At 42.1% G+C, this 20,246-nt stretch overlaps 1 protein-coding gene across 1 annotated transcript in view; it reads right to left on the bottom strand.

The window, feature by feature from the left end:
* The window catches only part of GASK1A (golgi associated kinase 1A), a 42,469-nt gene that overhangs the window by 13,934 nt on the left and 8,289 nt on the right, over positions 1–20,246 (bottom strand). Inside the window, exon 2 of the mRNA XM_042471101.1 lies at positions 3,075–4,511. Coding sequence (XP_042327035.1) covers positions 3,075–4,511 — 1,437 coding nt within the window. The remainder of the gene's footprint in view (positions 1–3,074; positions 4,512–20,246) is intronic.

A 20,246-nucleotide genomic window follows, 5' to 3' on the forward strand; every position in this document is an offset into this window, starting at 1 on the left:
AACTGCACAGGAGCCAGGACAAGAATGGATTATTTGATAGTTTTTAGTATTCTAGAAGGCCTCCTGAATGTATTACCAGGCCAGCCCTGTGAACAAGGCAGTGGTGTACCTAATATATTTGGCACCTGGTGCAGATCATTTTTTTAAATACAGTACCTCCCTCCACTCTTCAACAGCTTTTTCCAGATCTGGCAGAGCTGCTGACCAGATGGGAAAGGGAGGTGATTTGCATTCCCGCCCTGCTAGCAGACATGCTAGACTCAGTAAGCAACCCTTCCCCACCAGTCATCACTGGTGGAAGTTGATTGCTGCTGCTGCTGCCCACAGCCTTTCTGAGTCTGGTGGAGTTGCTGGTGGAGCAAGAAAGAGAGGTAACTTGTTTTTCTGCCTGGTCAGCAGACCCACCAGACTCAGAAGACAGCCCTGTCCCACCAGCCACTAGTGGGGGTGGGCTGCTACTACTGCCTGGTAGCCTTTTTCTTACTTGGCCAGCAGCTCTGCCAGACCTGGAAGGAGCTGCTGGGCAGCATCAGCACCCTGCTCACACCAGCGGCTGCAGTCAATGGATGCAGAGGCATCCAGGCTGGTGGAAGAGGAACAGCCAGGGGGATCTTGGGGTGGATGGAGTAACTGCCCCACTGGGTGTTTACCCCTCCCCCTCCCCAAGGTGTCACCTGTGTGGTCCATACTCGCTGCACTCTTCTATTGACACCCCTGCAAAAAGGTTCATGAGTGAGCTATGCAGCTTGCTTCACTGGAAGAAGAAAAGGTTCACAGAGGACCCGTAACATGTCTAATAACACTTCCACGAGGCTCCCTAGAATCTTCTGAGCCTTCAGAGCAGCCACATCTAGCTTGATTCCCAGAAGCCTTGTATTTGTGGATGAAATAAAGATGCTGCATTCCCATTAATTTCAGTCACTTCTAATATGGTGGATTCAGCAGTGCAGGGGTAGGCAACCTTTTTGAGCCGGGGGCCGGGTTGCTGTCCCTCAGACAACTGGGGGGCCGAAGCCAAAAAATAAATAATTAAATAATTTTTTTAAAAAAAATAAATATATAAATAAACCAGGACAAATGTAGGACAAAATTTTCAAATGGAAGACACTTTTTTTTTAAAAAAATGGAGGACACGTGAAAAAAATTGCTGATTTTTTAAAAAATGTTAATATAAATGCATGTTTCTGAGGCTTCTATAGACAATTGCCCCCCCAATGGCCCCGGTGGCAATCGGTAGCAGGACCAGGCTGGGGCCGGTCCCAAGGCCTTGCCGGGCCACATCCGGCCCGCGGGCCGCAGGTTGCCTACCCCTGCAGCAGTGCTTTTTCAGGGGCATGCAGGCTTTTTGGGGCATGCAGTCAGATCCTTTTAAAAAGAAATAAAAGACCTATACAGTTAGGTAATTTCAGGGAAGGGGTGACAAACGTTTAGACATAGTGCTGCCAGGCACTATGAGTCAAAACACAGTTAAAAGGAAGGGAAAATGTTTGTATCTGCCATTTTATTCTACTCTAGTTTTTGTTATTGGTTTTAGGTGCATTTGCTTTAGGTTTACACTGTGCATTTTAACTATGTTGTGTTTAACATCTGTTGTTGTAAGCTGCCATGAATATCCTCACAGAAAAGCAGGCTAGAAATTAATAATAACACGAACAATAAAAATGTGCTGTAGTGCACAGAGAGCTTCCTATTTCTGTTTCCTCTGGAAGGCAATCTACTCAGCCCCTTTCCAACTTCTTTATATTTTCATTCAATTGTATTTTATGCCTGGACAATAAAGAACAGTACAGAGGTTTAACCAAAAGAAGGGAAGGAGGAAGGAAAGTGAAAAGAAAGAAAGATTTGCTGCGTGATAAAGAACAATACACAATATAAATTTTAAAAAAATTTAAATGGTCATATTAAATCATGTAGTACTTCCTAATGTTAGCAAAATAAACAACATTTATTTATCTGTTTACTTATACTCTAATAGTCTACTTATTGTTCAATGAGGTATATATGGTTCTCTCCCTCCCTCTCAATTTATCTCCCCAGCAACCCAGTGAAATAGGCTGGGTTAAGAGAGAGTGACTAGCACCAGGTTATCCAGTGAGCATCACAACAGATAGAGATTTTAATCCAGGTCCTGATTTGATACAAGAGATCTCACATTCTACATGACAAATTTGTATTTCTTGTGTAAGATGGCCCTTAATGTCAGAAAAGATACTCGTTGTTCAACTATGAATATATATATGATCCCAAAATTAAATTAAATTAAATTATAGTTGGTCACTTATACATCTCGAATGGATTTAGGATTTTTTAATGACAGAGACTTCCAGAATCTGCAATGAGTCATTATGGACTGATTAATTATAATAGTGAGAAGTCTTGCAACTGAACTTCATGCTGCAGCCAATTCATGTGAAATCAGAGACAGTGATCTAATTCCAACTCTTAGTCTCAGCTTCTGATTTGATCAGACCCACCAAATCAATGGAATTTATGTTAATCGTTATCAAGTTCTCACTGATTCAGAGAGTTTACTCTAGGAAGAACTGGCTTTGGGGTTTTAGGATGTCTTTCACAAATGTATAAAATACAAATAATAAATCAGAATGTTATCTATAGCCATTTCTATAGTCTATGTATATTGTGTGTATGTGTGCATTTAGCGACCCTATGAATTTCTTAGGATTTTCTTAGGCAAGGAATAGAGGTGATTTGCCATTGCCTTCCTGTGAAATACAACCTACAGCACTTGCTGTTTGGCTTGTGTGATATTATATTACAGCAATGAAACATTTTCAGTTAATGCCCTGTTGTTTTTTTAGGCTATTGTAATTGGAAGTCAAATGTATGTAACCTGGGACGTATGACTGCTTCCTGACTAATTATCAAGTCTGCCACCATTGTTAACTTTTGAAAATAATAGGAGTACATCCTCAACTTATTTTTAGTTTTATAAGATAACCTTTGTATATACCAAGTTCCATGGTTTTGTCACAAGACTTCTTCCTTTTATCATGAGTTCAACCCCTGCATTTTTAGGAAAAGAAAAAATAATGGTGCTCTACCACTAGGACTACCTGTAGCAGAAAATCAAAGAGTGCCAGTCTGGCCCATTCTGAATGGAGGACAGTCAAACATGGGGGTTTCCCAAGTGATGTTCCAGAACCTTCCATGCCACATTGTTGCTTCAGTAACACCTGATACTGCTCCCATCCTAGAGCAAAAGAGTTCTGGTCATTATTGGAATCGTTCAGGTGTTGTATATCAGGTACCCACCATACAATGGGCCGAGGGGCACCATTGGTGTACTTGTAGGGTAGCAAGGGACTGTTAAATTTCCTGGCCACCACAGGTAGGCTCCGATGGAGCCCTAACACTCTGTCCAAGTGAAAAGCCAGAACCTCATAGAGGTCAGTGGGCCTTTTGATTAAACCACAGAGCCCCTCCAAACAGGGACTTTTGGAGTCATGTGAATGGACGTCTTGCTTGGATGAAAGAGCAACTTTAAGTATTTGCCCATGAGCAGGGATTCTCTCTTTGTTTACCACTGTACCATTGGCCAAAAACTTCATTTTAAGCACATCATCCAAAGTAAACCACGGAAGCATCTTGTCAGGAAACCTCAATCTGCCTGCCTTTTTTCCAAAGTGGCCATAATCTTGAGGCTTTTGGCACCACCCTGATTTCTGCAGCCTTTCTACATCCTGTGGATTCCACATGTGAGATTTATCCATCCATCCCCAAGCCCCTGTTGTGCTCTGGAAGGGCTGCTTGCCTGAGATAACACCTTTGATCAAATCTGAGGGTTGGCATTCAGTGCCAGCTGTCTGCACATCTGTTTTACATGGCTCCTGTGGTGCAGTGAGCTGGCTTGCGGAGGTATTATGAAGCAACAAAAGAGATCCAAGCTTTCCATCTCTCAAAGGAGAAGAGAAAAAGGCCACAGGACTCCGTGGGTTCCAATCCACTTCCTTCCCATTTCTCCAGTGGGGGGAGAAACTAGCATCTTTCCTTGCATTCTTTAGAGTAAAAGCCCCAAACTCTCTATTCTTTTTGTAGTTAGTCCTGGAGGGATAGTCTTTGTGTTGGAATAGCTGGCTGTGTTCAGAGCTTTTTGATGCAGTGTTATCTTTTCTAAGCTGCCCATTATCCTTCCTCCTTTCTTGTAAACCCCTGTGATCTGGCCCACCCTGGTTGTTTGGCCTTCTCCTTTGTTTGCAGACAGAGCTGGGATTTGGTAGGGCTTGTCTTTTCAAAAAGTTGGTCCACTTTCTCTTGCTGAAGTGCCATGCCTGCTGAGCAATGGAGGGGGTAGGGTTTATCCACACCCGCTTAGCAGGAGCAGCTCTCTTGTGTGGCTCATCTCCAGGTAAAAACTGGAAATTAGACTTCTTGTAACTGTTCAGGGATGCAGGAGAGAAACTAGTAAGAGCAATCACAGACAAGGCAAGCAAGAAGCAGCACCCAGCTGTAGGAGATCTGTTCAGCCTCATTCGATTCCATGTCCGCTGAACCTGTGGAATCAGAAAAAGGAGATCATGTTTACAGAGGTGACATTCTAGGGATGTTGTTGAAATTTCAATATATAGAAACAAGATGTGTCAGCTAGAAAGGCCAATGCAATTTTAGGCTGCATGAATAGAAGTATAGTGTCTAGATCAAGGAAAGTAATAGTGCCACTCTATTCTGCTCTGGTCAGGCCCCACCTGGAATATTGTGTCCAGTTCTGGGCACCACAGTTCAAAAAGGATGTGGAGAAACTGGAGCATGTCCAAAGGAGGGGGACCAAAATGGTGAAGAGTCTGGAAACCATGCCCTATGAGGAACGATTTAGGGAGCTGGGTATGTTTAGCCTGGAGAAGAGAAAGTTAAGAGGTGATATGATAGCCCTGTTTAAATATTTGAAGGGATGTCATATTGAGGAGAAAGCAAGCTTGTTTTTCTGCTGCTCCAGAGACTAGGACCCAGAGCAATGGATGCAAGCTGCAGGAAAAGAGATTCCACCTCAACATTAGGAGGAACTTCCTGACAGTAAGGGCTATTCAACAGTGGAACACACTCCCTCGGAGTGTAGTGGAGTCTCCTTCCTTGGAAGTCTTTAAAAAGAGGTTGGATGGTGATACTTTGATTGAGAGTTCCTGCATGGCAGGGGGTTGGACTGGATGGCCCTTGTGTTCTCTTCCAACTCTACGATTCTATGAGTCTATGATTTTAAGAGATTAAGTGCTATGGGTCTCTTGAGACCCATAATGATTCTTTGTGACTTTGGGAGAGATTGGATACATACATAGATATTCTCCATTACACACTGGCTCTATTACCTTACCTGTCTTCCCATCTGGCTGCCAGATCTATAAGCCCAGTCCTGAGTCGCCAGCTTTCATGAATCATCTCCAGGCAGGAGATGAAAGTGTGATTTCTCCAGTTTTGGCAGACTGAATTCCAGGAAAGAGGAAAGGGCTGCATGCAAATCTCCAGTTTAGCTAGTAAAGCAGCAGCTTGCTTCAATTCATTTGTTGCTTCAACTTGGAAAGACCTTCCAAGGATCTATGTATTTAGTTTCCTCCTTCCCTCCCAGTTGTTGTAGCACCAGGACTCACCCTCTGCTCTGCACCCACCTTCTGAGTAGTAGGCTAAGTTAGATATCTCTTATGCCATCATCCCCCTAAGCAAGTGAGATGGAATAATCACCTCATTTCACCTGGATCTGAAAACAGCTCCTTTAGCTACGATTTCTGTTTTGATTTCCAAACAGAAAAAATATGCTCTCTTTGTGTATGTGCATGTGCACATGCACTTCTGCAAAATGACAAGCCGTGAACAACTGTGGTTGTACCTCATGAAGAACGTTTAATGAAATTCCCATGGGCTGACCCTAGGACTCAAGTTTAGGCCCAGAAACGTCAGGGTCTAGGATGATCTTGAAGTGGCAACCCTATCCTATCATATCCATCTATGGGCATAAGATTTGACTAAAAGAGGTCCATGTAAGGCCCAGCACATGCAAACCCAGATCACATCAATATCCAATGGCACCAGTGGTGAAATCAGCATACAACATGGGCAAGAGAGGAAAGCTGCCCATCTTGCAGTGTACAACATCTATTATTATTATTATTATTATTATTATTTCTTGCCCTTTTCCCAGAACTGAGACTCAGAGTGGCTTATAAGATTAAAAACACAGAAAAATATTACACTAAAACAGAATTAAACCACTACAATATTAAAATAGGTTGCATAAAAAAGAATAAAATACCTGGTGGCGCAGTGGTTAAATGCCTGTACTGCAGCCATTCACTCAAAACCACAAGGTTGCGAGTTCAAGACCAGCAAAATGGCCCAAGCTCGACTCAGGCTTGCATCCTTCCGAGGTCGCTAAAATGAGTACCCAGACTGTTGGGGGGCAAATTAGCTTACTTGCTAATTAGCTTACTTGCTGTTCACCGCTATGATCTTTGGAATAGCGGTATATAAATAAAACAAAACAAACAAATTATAAAATATAGTTAAAAAGATAAAAGTGTTTAAAAATACATTTAAAAGAATGCAACACCCAGCCCATTCTTTAAAAAACATCTGTTTCAAATGCCTATCTGAACAGCAGTCTTAGCCTGACAGCGGAAGGGAATTCTAGAATCTAGTGGCAGCCATGGAAGAGGCCCTCTCTCATGTCCCCACCAACTATGCTTGTGATGGTGGTGGGACGGAGAGAAAGGCCTGCCCTGAGGATCTCAGAGCTCAGGCCGGCTCGTATAGGGAGATACGGTCTGCCAAATAGCCTGGAACTGAGCCATATAGGGCTTTATAGGTCATAACCAGCACTTTAAATCCATTCTAGTTCTCTGGTTCTTGTTATAGGAAGCAAGATGCTTGTCGACCATGGGATTCGGATCCCCCTTTCGTTAGATACAATGAATGGTGTGTGCTGCTGCGCCGTCGCACCCAAACCCCATTATAATGGTAGCACTTAGTCTGGACCCCCCCCCCCTCCCAAAATCCTGGCTATATCCCTGCTGCCACTGTGTGAAACAGAATCCTGGCTTTTGGTCCATTCTTTTCATGGATGTTGATGTGAAACAAATGTGGCAGATGGTAGGTGCCGCCATTCTAATGTTTGCTTCATTTAAATCATAAATGAAACTTCAGTCAAGACAACGCTGGGTAAATTTCCTACTTTTCTATATTTTTGAAATTACACCATGGCCCACAGGCAGGGAGACCATCTATCACATCCAGAACACTCTCTTTTTTTGTTATTTTTATTCATAACAGTCTGAGAACACAATTGGAAAATTCTGTCAACAATACTTGCTTGGAACTGTCCCTGGGACCAATGCTGCCTGATTATTATGGTCCTTTGTCCCTCTTTCATGATGTGCCCAAGAAATTCTGGGTTGGCATATCATGTAAGGAAAAACATATCCCCCTTGTTTGTCAAGCAAGTTTTGGTTCAACCAGGCATGCATGCACTCTACCTTCTAGGGCATTGGTCAGCATTACTCTATATAAGCATTACTCTAAAACTGCTTATAATTGGATCCAGAAAATCTTACAAATTCTAGACAATAGATACATAGAAATGGGAAAATAAGTGTCCATATACTGTATGTATATACTGAGCCTTCTCTTCTTCCTCACAAGAATGGTGTTATAGCTTGGGCTGCCACCAGATGAACTGTACCCTCCATCATGCACAGAGGAGCTTATTCCACTAACAAATAAGCACAGATGTATCTTTGCCAGCACTTTTTCAAAGTCAGGGAGCTTCTGACTTCAAAAACTGTCCGGCTGAGCGAGGCTTCAACCCGGGATGCATCTGGGTGGTGGCATCCTGGCTAAATAGGCAGCAATTTAGGTATGATTACATCTGGGGGCATCCCGGATCCTGAATTCAAGCCAGAAGAGGTAAAATGACTTATTTGTTAATGGGATAAGCTCCAGAGTTCAGGCCCTAGGTCTGATTTGCCCCATCATAACTTAGGTATGCTGCATGGTTATTATGTAAGGCATGGGGTGATTACATTTATTAGAAGCCAAGCAAAGTCATTTTAAGGACAGGGACAGAACAATTGTTAAAGCAATTTGTAACCTTCCAGATATTGCTGGACTAAAGCTCCCATCATCCCTAGCTTTGCCTTACTGGCTAGACATAATGAGAGCTGGAGTGGAAGGGATCTTGAAGGCCCCAGGTGGGGCATGACTGGATGAATACATGCATATGCAGGTATGTCTGCTCAGAGAAGTTGTTTTGTTTTGCAGAAGAGTTAAGCAAAAGGCTTGATTCTTCAAAGGCAGTACCATGCAGAGTGTATTACCAGAGATTACAAAAGCTTGGATGATATCTTCCCACAGTGCAAGTAGCTCCTAGGTGGTTTTTATCTACCTTATTCATAATAGGCATATTGTGGAGGGGTGAAGATTTCCACAAATAAACTCTTATGCGATCTGTGACAAGGCTCACCTGATTGCCATGGAGACAATCTCTCTTATCCTGTTTATTCAAAAACTCAGAAATATAGTTTAAAAGAAAACCACAGCCAGTGGCAAACTTATAGTTTGTGTGGGAGGGAGCTGACTACAACAGCCCCAAAGCTGTCAGGAGAACAATCCACTGTACCACCCCTGGAGGGAACAACCACCCACTTAAAAACACCAGATGTCTGAAAACTACTTACTACTCAGTCACCACTTGTTATCCTTTCAAAATGGCTTTGTAAAATTGTGAGTGCCAAAAATTAAGTTTACAGAGTATGAATATACTCTCTAACTGCCCAGATTGCACAGTGACAGTTCTGAATCTCTGTCACCTCACTTTTTCAGATGTTTTTAAAATGTCCCAATTTCTCTTTCCTCCTCCCACTTTTCCCTTTGTTCTCAGCTTGCTTCCATTGGTGCAAAATGAGTTTAAAGTACAAATGTAGTTTACACTCAGTTAACTCAGCAGGAAGGAGTGGAGAGGAAGGGGCAGAATCTTGTTCTTTCCAGCAGGCTCAAGGCAAAAGCAAACTGCTGCAGCCTCTCCTAGCTTATGTATTCTTCCTCAGTAATAAATATTGCTGTCTTGACCACACTCTGATATTCCCATTTTTATCTATGAAATGTTGGAGGCCATATATGACTGGGTAAACTGCATAAACATGATTGGGGCTCATTATGCTTCCATATGATTTGAGGACAGGTTAGATACGTATCTGGATTTGCTCTGCTACAAATTTTGCTTCCGTGTTACATGGACGTAACTTCCATTACACTTTGTGGTGCTTACTTCTGACTCCATGATTTCAACTTGTAAAGCACAATAAGCTATAACAAAAAAGCTTTCACCAACCTAAATGCATCTACAAGGCTTTTAATTGCCAAATAACTGTGGCAAAGAAGTGCTGCCATTCAATGTGGTAACATGAAGTAAAGGCCCCATCGAAGAGGAGGGAACAAGTATTTTGGGTCCATGCTTGATTATTTTTCTCATTCTCTAAGCTAGCCTTTTACTAGCAGCTAGAAATCTTGATGCCTCATTATCCCTTCATTCGCATGTCAGCCCAAGGAGGATCCATGACATCTACTGACATTTGAGTAGATATCATCATCACTCCCATTCTTTTACAAACATGTTCTGGAACTGTGCCATCCCTATACACATTACCTCTCCAACACATCATTGCTTCTACAGCAATAATGATGCCATAAAACATGCCTTAGATTGAAAAATAATGCCATCATCCATTTCTCCTGCAGGGCAATCCTCATTATCCTTAATTCTGTCACAATTTAGTTGAATAAGAAACTATGGGGAATCAGGAAACCAACAGGGATACACAAGCAAACAGAATTTTGTTTTCATCTTCCTGTACATGTGTTGAAGAACACAGTGGGTTCTATTTGCAAAGGATTTAGTTATGTTTATGGCAGGCAAGGAAGATGCATACGACCAACAGTGCCTAGGAACACAGTCGCTTATAACATTAGCAATTTAGATTGGGGTGGGCAAACATGGCCCTCCAGATGTTTTGGATTACAAGTTCCACTGTCCTTAGGTTGACAATCAAAGACACTATATAGATGAAGAGCAGGTCCTCTAGGCATACTACAACCCACGTTAGCTTTTGCTAGCATACCCAGTAGCAAGGGAAACTTAGAGGTGGAAGCAGGACTGCATAGTATAGCCAGTGGTAAGGAATTTTGGAAGTTGTAGTCCAACAACATCTGGGGGCATTAGTGTAAGGTCTGAAATAGCTCAAGTAAATACAAACAGTATACTCGTAGTATGATTATCCTGAACATGAGAGGAGTGGACCAAGCAGACACAAGAGGGGTCAGTTGTGTTCCCACCTCTATACATATTCATAGTAACTTCTTTACTATGCTTCTTGTTGTTGCTGCTGTTATGAGTCTTCAAGTAAACTCTGATTTATGGCAACCTTAACATGGGATTTTCATGACAAGATTTGTTCACAGGAAATTTGCCATTGCTTTCCTTTAAAGTAACTTGCCAAAGATTGTCCTAGCTGGTTTCCAGCTGGTTTCCATTGTTGAATGAATATTTGAACCCTGGACTCCTGGAGTCTAAGTTCACTACATCACACTGGCTCTTGTACTTCCTTTTACTCCATTTCCAAAAACCAACATGCTTTATGCAGCTATGCACATGTTTTCCAGGTGTCTTCTGTTGCTACAGCTAAAAACATACAAGAAGCCTTGATAAAAGATCTCCCCATCCCCATCTTGGTTTGCTATTGAGAAACCTGGACTTCTGCCTTCCCATTACTAATTTGGTTCAGAATATTTGTATGTGGTTATATAGCAGCAGTGGCTTCGTATGTGCTCAGCAAATAGAAATTTTGCCTAACATAACTTCCTTGTAAATTCTGGTAAGAGAGCAGGGAGAAACTGTGTATTATTTCCCTTGATGCTCAGAACACAACCATGAAACTGTAGGAAGGGATTATCCTTTCCACACTGGCTGTTACAGTCTGTTGGCCATAAAAGCTTCTTTAATGAAACAGATAAACAACAGTTTCCTTGGGGCACTTTGGTTAGAAACCTGTTAGTGGGCTATACTGGCATAAGTCCCAGTTATGTCAGCGTTGTAAGTACTTTTGAAAACATTGCACAAGGAGATACCCAACACTTCCTTGTGCAATGCCTTTGCTTCAAATATGGCTGGGACTTCCCTCCCTTATTATTGTATTTTCTTTTATTTTAATACTTAAGTAGATGCCAACAGGTCTGGGGAAAAATTAGTTTTACAAATATGCTAGCTTCGGGTTTATTTATGAGCGTTGGACAGTGTTTGGGAATTCCCACCTTCCTGACCTGAGGAATGAATCAGATTTCCCTGCCTAAGACTTCTGCTAAGCACAGACAGAAGAGACTGTGCTCACCAAAAAGTATGGAACACAATAGAAGCCTCTGCACAGAGGGTTTAGGACTTCACTCTGCTGTCTTGAATTATATTCAAGTTATGTGAGACTCATGTTGTGGTACCATGAATCTTATAATCTGACCTTCATGAACTCTGGAATAACATCAGTACCTTATTTTCTCCATCTGTACCTTTTACTCCTCTAGGTCCCTCTTTATTATTATTATACATTCTATCCATGACTTCTGCTGTAAACTTTGTCTCGCATCATGAAAAAAATAGAACTAACATAAATTATGGAGAGGGGCCATGCCAAAAATCTGCTATTAATTTCCTTGTCTGCTTTTCCTTCAGTCTCCGTAGAGGCTGGGACATCCTTCATTTTCTAAATTATACATACATCACCAAACCCGTGTCTACATTTGCCTGTTTCTTCATAGGACAATGAAGGGCATGATTTCATAAGCATGGCCTAGAAAGTGCCATGAATGCCATGCAGCAGAAGAATGAATGGCTCAGTTACTCTTGAGGAGAACAGAGAAGGCATCCAGCTTACTTTTGCATGTACAGACTAGAGCTCCTCCCCCCCCGCCCCTGACACACACACACACACACACACACACACACACACACACACACACAGGATCAAGCACATGTAACTCATCTTCTCCAGCAGATCTGGCATGTGTGTGTGAGAGAGAGGCACCAGAGTAGTTGGCCTCCTTGCTTCTAGTTTCAGGGAGGCCCACTCAGCTGTTACACATATTTTTAGCCAGTTATTTATTCCCCACCTTCTCCCAGAAATGGGATTAAAAAGCAATTTACAATAAAACAGAGATAAATGGGGGGGGGGGGGGACACAAAATTAGTGTTAACACAAAATTACGTTGGATGTAAAATTTTGTTGTTGTTGTGGTTGTTGTGTTGTTTTCAACTTATGGTGGCACTATCATGGGGTTTTCTTGGCACGTTTCTTTGGAGGTGGTTTGCCATTGCCATCCTCTGAGGCAGAGAGTGTGACTTGGCCAAGGTCACCGGGTAGGTGGCCCAATATATGGCTGAGCTGGGATTAAGTACCATTTAAACTTATCAATTGAAAAGGCAAGAAATAAAAATAGTGCAATACACTATTAAATCCCTTTCCATTAAAAAAGAGTCCATTCCTGAAAGCTTGCCTGAATAAAAAGGCTTCACTTGGCAAAGCAGTACAACAAAGAGAGAGCCAATGAAGCCTCCTTTGCAATTGAGTTCCAGAGCTTGGGACAGCCACCAAGAAGGCTCACTTCAATGTTTCCATCAGATGTGCCTGTGAATGTAGTGGATGGAGAGAAAGGTCTTCCAGAAAGACCTCAAATTCTGGGCTGGCTCATATGGGAGAATACAGTCCTGCAGAAGCTCTGGACCTAAAGGTCCCACATATGAAGATCTCCTTGCACCAAACTGCAAAACCCTATAAGAGGCTTAATATGGGACATTGTGCAGATAGATGGATTTCCATATCATGATTTTGAGCATGCTCCCCTTTGGATCATGGCCACCAGCCTTTGTACTCAACTGTCAGACCAGCAGCCTTTCTACTTAAGGTTGCGGATAAATATTTGAACCTGTCTTGAAAAGTGACAGTTTTGTAACCAAAACCAAGAGTCTCATTAATGCAAATTCTGAATTCAAGTAACTGTGGTTCTGCAAAACATTTTAAAGTCTGGAAAATGAGAAAGAGAGGCACTTCAGATAATCGACAGTGAAATTTGAATATTATTCATGTGATCTAACTAAAAATGTTCCCTGCATGTGTTAAATCCTGATAGAAACAGCTGCCTAATGGAAAGACATAGATACAAACAATTAGAGTCCATACCCCTACTCTGCCCTCAGTTTCACTTTTCCGTTGGTTGCTTTTTTACTTTAAATAGCTATGTCTCTGATTACAAAGCTGAAGGCAACAAGAACATTTTAAACACCTCTCTAAATGTTAATGTGGTATTCTAGTGTTATCACTGCCCATATATACATTTCTTTTACATGGGTAATGAAGACATAGAAATAATTTAACGTTATCTCTCTATACCATGACCCAGCCATTAATCAAAATGGTGACTGTAGTCAAAATATCAGGAGAGCAGGACTGCTGCCACACTGCAGAAATAAAGCACTTTGACCTTATTTTAACTTCTATGGTTCATAGAATCATAGAATTATAGAATCATAGAGTTGGAAGAGACCACTAGGGCCATCCAGTCCAACCCCCTGCCATGCAGGAAATCCAAATCAAAGCATCCCTGACAGATGGCCATCCAGCCTCTGTTTAAGTTCCAGTGCTATGGAATTCTGAAATTTTAATCTGATGAGCTCTCTAACAGGGAAGGCTAAATATCTCACAAAACTACAAATCCCAGAATTCCATAGTATTGAGTCATGGCAATTAAAGAGGTGTCAAACATTATTTAGGCAATGTTGCAGCAGCCTAAGACTTGGAAAGTCAACCGTGAAGGAACAAGGTAAGATCCACAAGTGTAAAGATATATCAATAGAAACCAAAGTCAATCATCCATGCCACTGTATTTCTGATTTCTATGTATGATTGTAAAAACTGGAGAGTGAAGAAAGCTGATAGGAAGAAATTCAACTCATTTGAAATGTGATGCTAATGAAGAATTCTACAGGTATCATGGACCACTAAAAAGACAAGTAAATGGGTTCTACAGCAAATCAGGCCTGAATGCTCACTAGAAACCAAGATGGTTAAACTGAGGCTGTTGTATTTTGGACATATCATGAGATGATATGACTCACCAGAAAGGACTATGGTGCCTGGCCACATAGTAGGGTTGTGTGGGGGCGGAGCAACCGCATGCCCTGCAACCCTAATACGTGGCAGTGGCGTAATAATGGTGGCGCCCTGTATAGATAGGCGCTACCATTGTTACGTAAGCGCTGCATGGCTTTTAACGGGTTCTTTTTCCACTGGAGGGAAGCCATGCGGTTTGGCAGCTGCGGCTTCCCTCCAGAAGAAAAAGAGGCGCAGGCTGGCCACCGTTTTTCGGCGGTCTGTACTGCACATATATTACCTGGTAAAATGTCCACACTACAAATGGATAGATCCAATCAAGGAAGCCACAGTCCTGAGTTTGCAAGATCTGAGCAGGGCAGCTGGTGGTCATGGCTCTTGGAGGTCTCTTATTCGTACGGTTGCCATAAGCCAAAGTCAAACAGCAGCTGCATGATTACACTAGAAGGAGAAGTGTTCTGTGCACACTACTGGTTGTTTTGTTTCTTTCACACTATTTTCCCTTCTTTAAGAGAACTACTGCCCGTCGCCAGACCAAAATATTATTTGCTCTTCTCAGGACCAGCCCTATCATTAGACAGGGCAGACATTGCCTCAGGCAGAAGATGCTGGGAGACAACAATGACAGTTACTTGACATTCCCTCCTGAGCCCCCTGGCCATTTCTCTCTGTAGGAGAACAGCGCTGCACATGGCACATAATAAACTGTCTTGATCCCCTAAGTTGCCCTGCTGACCTCAAACATGGTAGAGGATGTTATTCCATTGCTGATATTCAACTGGAAGATCAATCAGCTTCTACATGTGGAAGGAGACATCATCTTGTTCTTCTCCTTAGGCAGCAAAATGTCTCTGGCCAGCCCTGCTTCTTCTGTTCTCTGAATGTGGCAAGTTTGAGCTCACATCTCTTCAGTCTCTGGCTCAGAACTGTGCCCTGTTCATTAAAAAACCAAGTGGTACTTCTTATTCTCTTTCACAAAATAAATATGTATTTGAAAAGAACATGTCTAATGTCGATGCTGTGGTGTGGCCAGAATGGCTGAACAAATTGATCAAAAGGGCATAATGTTTCAGTTAAAACTTAGGAACATCTGTTGCACAAAGGCCATAGCTCAGTAGTAAAGCATGCTTCTGGGTCCAATCTACATCAGTTGATGTTTAAAAAGACTGCTGCAGGATACTCTGTAGAGCCACTGCAGGTAAGAGGAGACTATACTGTGTGAGATGGACATCCAGACTGACCTCATGGAAGGCAGGGGAGACTGGGTTCTCACAGTTGACGGAAGCCTCCTTATAATTACTGTGCATTTATCCTCAAATATCTTGAGAAGAGATGGCTTCTATGTTTATAGAAGCCAGCATGGTGTAATGGTTTGACTGTTGGAGTATGGCTCTGGAGATCAGAGATCAATTCCCAGCTCGAGCACTAAAACCCACTAGATGACCTTGGGCAAGTCACACTGTCTCAGCCTCAGAGGATGATAATGGCAAGCCCCCTTTAAAGAAACTTGCCAAGAAAACCCTATGAAAAACAACTGGGTGGCCAAGGAAACAGCTGCCCACATGGGCTGGAGACACCCCCCAGGCCCAGAGCAGCACCCATGTGGGCCCAGGAGTGGCTGCGGGGGGCCAACCGAGTGTCACCCCCTCTTCTGGGGTGTCACTCAGTGCGGTCTGCATCCTCGCACCCCGTCAGTGATGCTACTAATCCAAGTTTTCCTTTTTCCTCTGAGTTCTTTGCTTGGTGCAGGTAAAGTGAATATTCACATCAACAATATAAGGTTGTGAACAATCCTTGTTGTCATATCAAGTGGTGACAAATTATGCTTTTGTTTGGGGCGCTTCTCTCAAAATATGCTGGTCACACTAAACATCCACATACATAAGTAATGTCTGAATGGGACACATGCAATAAATCCAATACATGTATGTCTGAATAGGAGGTGACATCCCATTTATATTTACTCAACTGTAATTTGGACCTAGGCTCTCCTCGAGCATAACTCTGGTGCATGCATATGCACAGGTCTTTGTGGTAGGACACATCCATCTGATGAAGGAGACAGTAAGGCTCCCACAACATGCAAGGAGAGGACTATCCAAACAAGCCCATCATACAATTATAATGGTCTTTAGATTTGGCCTGGGAGAAAAAGCTTCATTTCTTCTCTGTCATCTGCATCTTTGCCCTATAAATCTTTCAGCCTGTAGGGAGTTGAGATTCAAGGCAGCCTGTGATCCATGGAAAGAGTGCTTTTTCAGTCAGACGCACCAGCGTCTGCTGCCTTTTCAAAACCACAGCTTTAATCCTAAAAGCCAGTGTATTCACTTCAAAAAATAAACAGCTTTTTGCAGGCCTTATTTGCTTGATATTAACTGCTTTCAATTCCATCTATTCTCTCAGCTCTTTCTCAAACACAAGGGCTGAGGGATTACAAAAAGTTCAGAAGTCTTGCTTCGTTTGCTTCTAAATGGAAAGAAACTCTTTTTTCTCTGCTTTATTCTTTGTACAAAGTTGGCGCAGCAACTTAGGTAGGCAAAACGAAAAGCAAGCACTGGAAAAAGACTGGGGAAAACGTGGTTCTTTCAAAAGAGCACAATTATTCCGTAGAGCAAAGACGCTTCAGGAATATTCATTTCCTGTATCTGGCTAATATGTAATGGCCCATGCTTTCCCCAGAAAGGTGAAAAAATATTTGGAAATTGCTTTCACCTGCCAAAGTAGTGTACACTAATGCTAGGTGTAGCTACTAGAGGGTGAAAATTCCAGAATAAGAATTCTGCCCCCAAATGAAATGTTCCTTCAGTCCCCAAATGTCTATTACTGCAGTAACTTACAAGTTCAGCTGAGCATTTAAAGATATAGCCTAGGCATCCAAAGAAAAGAAGCAAGCAGAGGTACCAAAGGAATGCAAACAGAACAAATAATAGAGTTCTAGGTGAAATTAATTTTGGAGTCTTATTCTCTGCAATACTAGAAATTTGTGGACTGAAGGAAAAAATAAAGTTAGGGGAGAATTATTATTAGATGCAAAGCCTTCATTTTGCCAAGCTTCTAGTTAAACCCCTGTTCAAACCAACAACCTCATGTCATAATGTTCACATGATCCTTTCTTATTTAAGGGCTTTGTCCTGTAGTTACCAAAGAACTGACCTTGAATGCCATTCTTTGATAGAAGGGCAGTGTATAAATCCAACAAATACCCACCTACTATAAAGGATACCAATTTTCACTAAGATTTGTACGTTACTCTAGACCGTTTTCTTATGCAGAAATCCTTTAAATGTATTAATCAAAGAATAAAAATACAAACAAATAAATATATCAATAGCTATCTCAATGCACCAGCATCTTGCCAACTCACCACTGGAAGATATTCTGAAGAGAGGGTGGTGTTCATGCTGTTTTGCAGTCTAACTTGTCACCCAGACTTTCTGGATGCGATTAAATGACACAGTTCAATACCAGTATAACTGCCATGGCTCCATTCTACAGAACCCTGATATTTGTAGTTTGGTGGAGAAATCAGAATTCTATGCCAAGGAGTTATAGCGTCCACTCCCCTGATGTGCAACACCAGAGCTCCCTAGCACGTAATTCTAATCACAGTACCTTACACTATAAATCCCAGGATATCATATTGTGCGTGTGTGTGTGTGTTTATAGTCATATATATATTTATATCTGTTGGGTAAATGTCCCTTTAAAAAGTGATAAAATAATATCTATGGCTGTAAATGTTAAGAAACACCATGTGTCAACAACCCTAATGGTATCACCACTGTATATAAGGGCTCTGGAACCCAAGGCAAGTGTGGGTTGAAGAGAGGAGTTGGTGTGCTTCAGTGTTTGTTGGAGAAGACAGTGTATGTTGACAGAAGTCAGAGCTTCTGTTGCAAATACTTTGCATATATTTTGCAACAGGAAGATAAAAGCCTCCAAGGGCTTTGGAAGAAGTCAACTGTGTGTGTGCCTTATTTCAGGTTGGCCAGTGCTTTATTGCCAAATACTGCATACTGGATTGTGCTTCCAGGGACGTAGCTAGGATTTTAGGAAGGGGGGCGTCCAGACTAAGTGCCACCATTACAATGGGGCTTGGGTGTGACGGCACAGCAGCACACACCATTCATTTTTCTAAAGGAAGGGGGGTCTGACCCCCAAGAAACCCCCCCCCCGGCTATGTCCCTGGTGCTTCTGCACTTTGTTGTGAGCTACTGCTTCTCAATTCTTAATTAAAATGTTGAGATCATAGCCAAAAGCCTGGGTAACTCTTTGACACTGCTCTTGCTGTTCCCCACTGGATACGTTTTCTTCCCAGCAGCATGGACAATCCTCACTTATTTTCTGTTATGGCAAAATGCAGGGTAAGAGGCCAAAGGTAAGTTTTAGAATGGCACAGAACACTCCACATGTACGTGAAAAATGATGATTTTTAAAAGATGTTTTATCTTAGGATGGAGCCATAGCAATTAAAATGGCATCAGACTGCTACAACTGTATGATACTGATACACTCTCTTTCAGAAGTGTGTAAATAAGGAATGGCCATTCCAGATGTATAGCACAGGCCAATATATGTGTACTTGGAAGTACCGTAAGTCCTACAGAATTCCATAGGGCTTATTCCAAGGTAAGACTTCAACCTAAAATTTAGGGCTCTGTATGCTTAAACCATAAACAAAGAGGGTTGAAGCAAGTAATTTTATATTCTTCATTCTTGATGGAATTACCAGTTATGACACCAGCTGCCTCAAAAGCAGCTTTATGTTGTCATGGTATCCTTGATGATTTGGAGATTTTTAAGAGTACATAAATGACTCCCTCCCCATTTTTTAATGGTCTCTTTTCAAGAGGAGTTCAAGAAAACCACATACAGTGGTACCTCGGGATACGAAATGCGCAGGTTACGAAATTTCCGGGATACGAAAAAGTTGGATTGGCAAAAACTGTTTCGGGTTACGAAATATTTTTCGGGTTACGAAATTCATTTTGGCGCGAAATTCAAATGCTATAGGCTTCCAGCGCTAACGGAAAGCTATTTCGGGTTACGAAATTTTCGCGTTACGAAGGGAATGGCGGAACGAATTAATTTCGTAACCCGAGGCACCACTGTACAGATTTTCAGTTCCCTTCCCCAGGAATCAGCATTGTACTGGTTTAAAAGCTGTTTTTTAAAAAAGTTATTCACAGGGGATAGCATCAGGTTCCCTCAAAGGCATTTTGGAAAGAAACGTACAAGTCAGCAGATCTAATTTCCATTTTTCCCTCCTGAGGAGTTGTAAAGTGCATTCTTCAGATTCCAAGATACCCCGATGAAAGAGAGCTGAATTAACAGTGGAGACTTTCCTCAAAAGAAACAGAAAGGGTGCCTAATTTCTGTACGTCTGAGGTGAGCAAATTGCAGCCCCTTGGCTATTTCTTTTACTCCCTGCCATGTTGTCCATCTGCCACCAAGTTAAACTAGCAGCACTGCCCTTGCAGCCACAACCATTCTACCAAAATCATGTCAAATGTTTGCTTGCCTATCCTAGAAAAAAAGCTCATTCCTGCTCCTTTCACCTCTTGTTTCCTTCCTCCTCTATGTGCACCATGGAGTCGCTGTGGTGCCAGTTTAGCAGTGACCAGCTAAAAGATACGTGTTGTATTCTGGTGGCAATAACAACAACAGCACCAAACACAGTACTCATATACTCCCTGATGAGTTTCAATGCAGTTTCCAAAGAAAGTTGCCCGTCCCCATCTATGTGCTCAGAAAAGCCAACTGGAGTTTTTCTATAGAGGTCTCAGACATATTCCATTCTTTCCTGGTTTTTTGGTTTCTGGGTGGAAAACTCAAAGCAAGAAATTCAATCAATTTCCTCCAGATTAGCACAAGAGCTGATCTCCTGGGGTTTATGTAACAGTGTGAGCAGGACAGGAGGACAAGACATGGGACTGGATTGCCCCCAAGTGCCTACCCTTCTTACTGTCTAAAATATGAGGGAAATGTTTTGGCAGTATGTCACTATTCCAAAGACTTGGGACTTTATCGCACTGCCCTGGTCCCTGACTTACCTCTTCCAAATTTGAGCCAAATTCGGAAGTTAGGCTGATTTTA

Source organism: Sceloporus undulatus, chromosome 6, assembly GCF_019175285.1.
Source record: "Sceloporus undulatus isolate JIND9_A2432 ecotype Alabama chromosome 6, SceUnd_v1.1, whole genome shotgun sequence".
Taxonomy (NCBI): Eukaryota; Metazoa; Chordata; class Lepidosauria; order Squamata; family Phrynosomatidae; genus Sceloporus; species Sceloporus undulatus.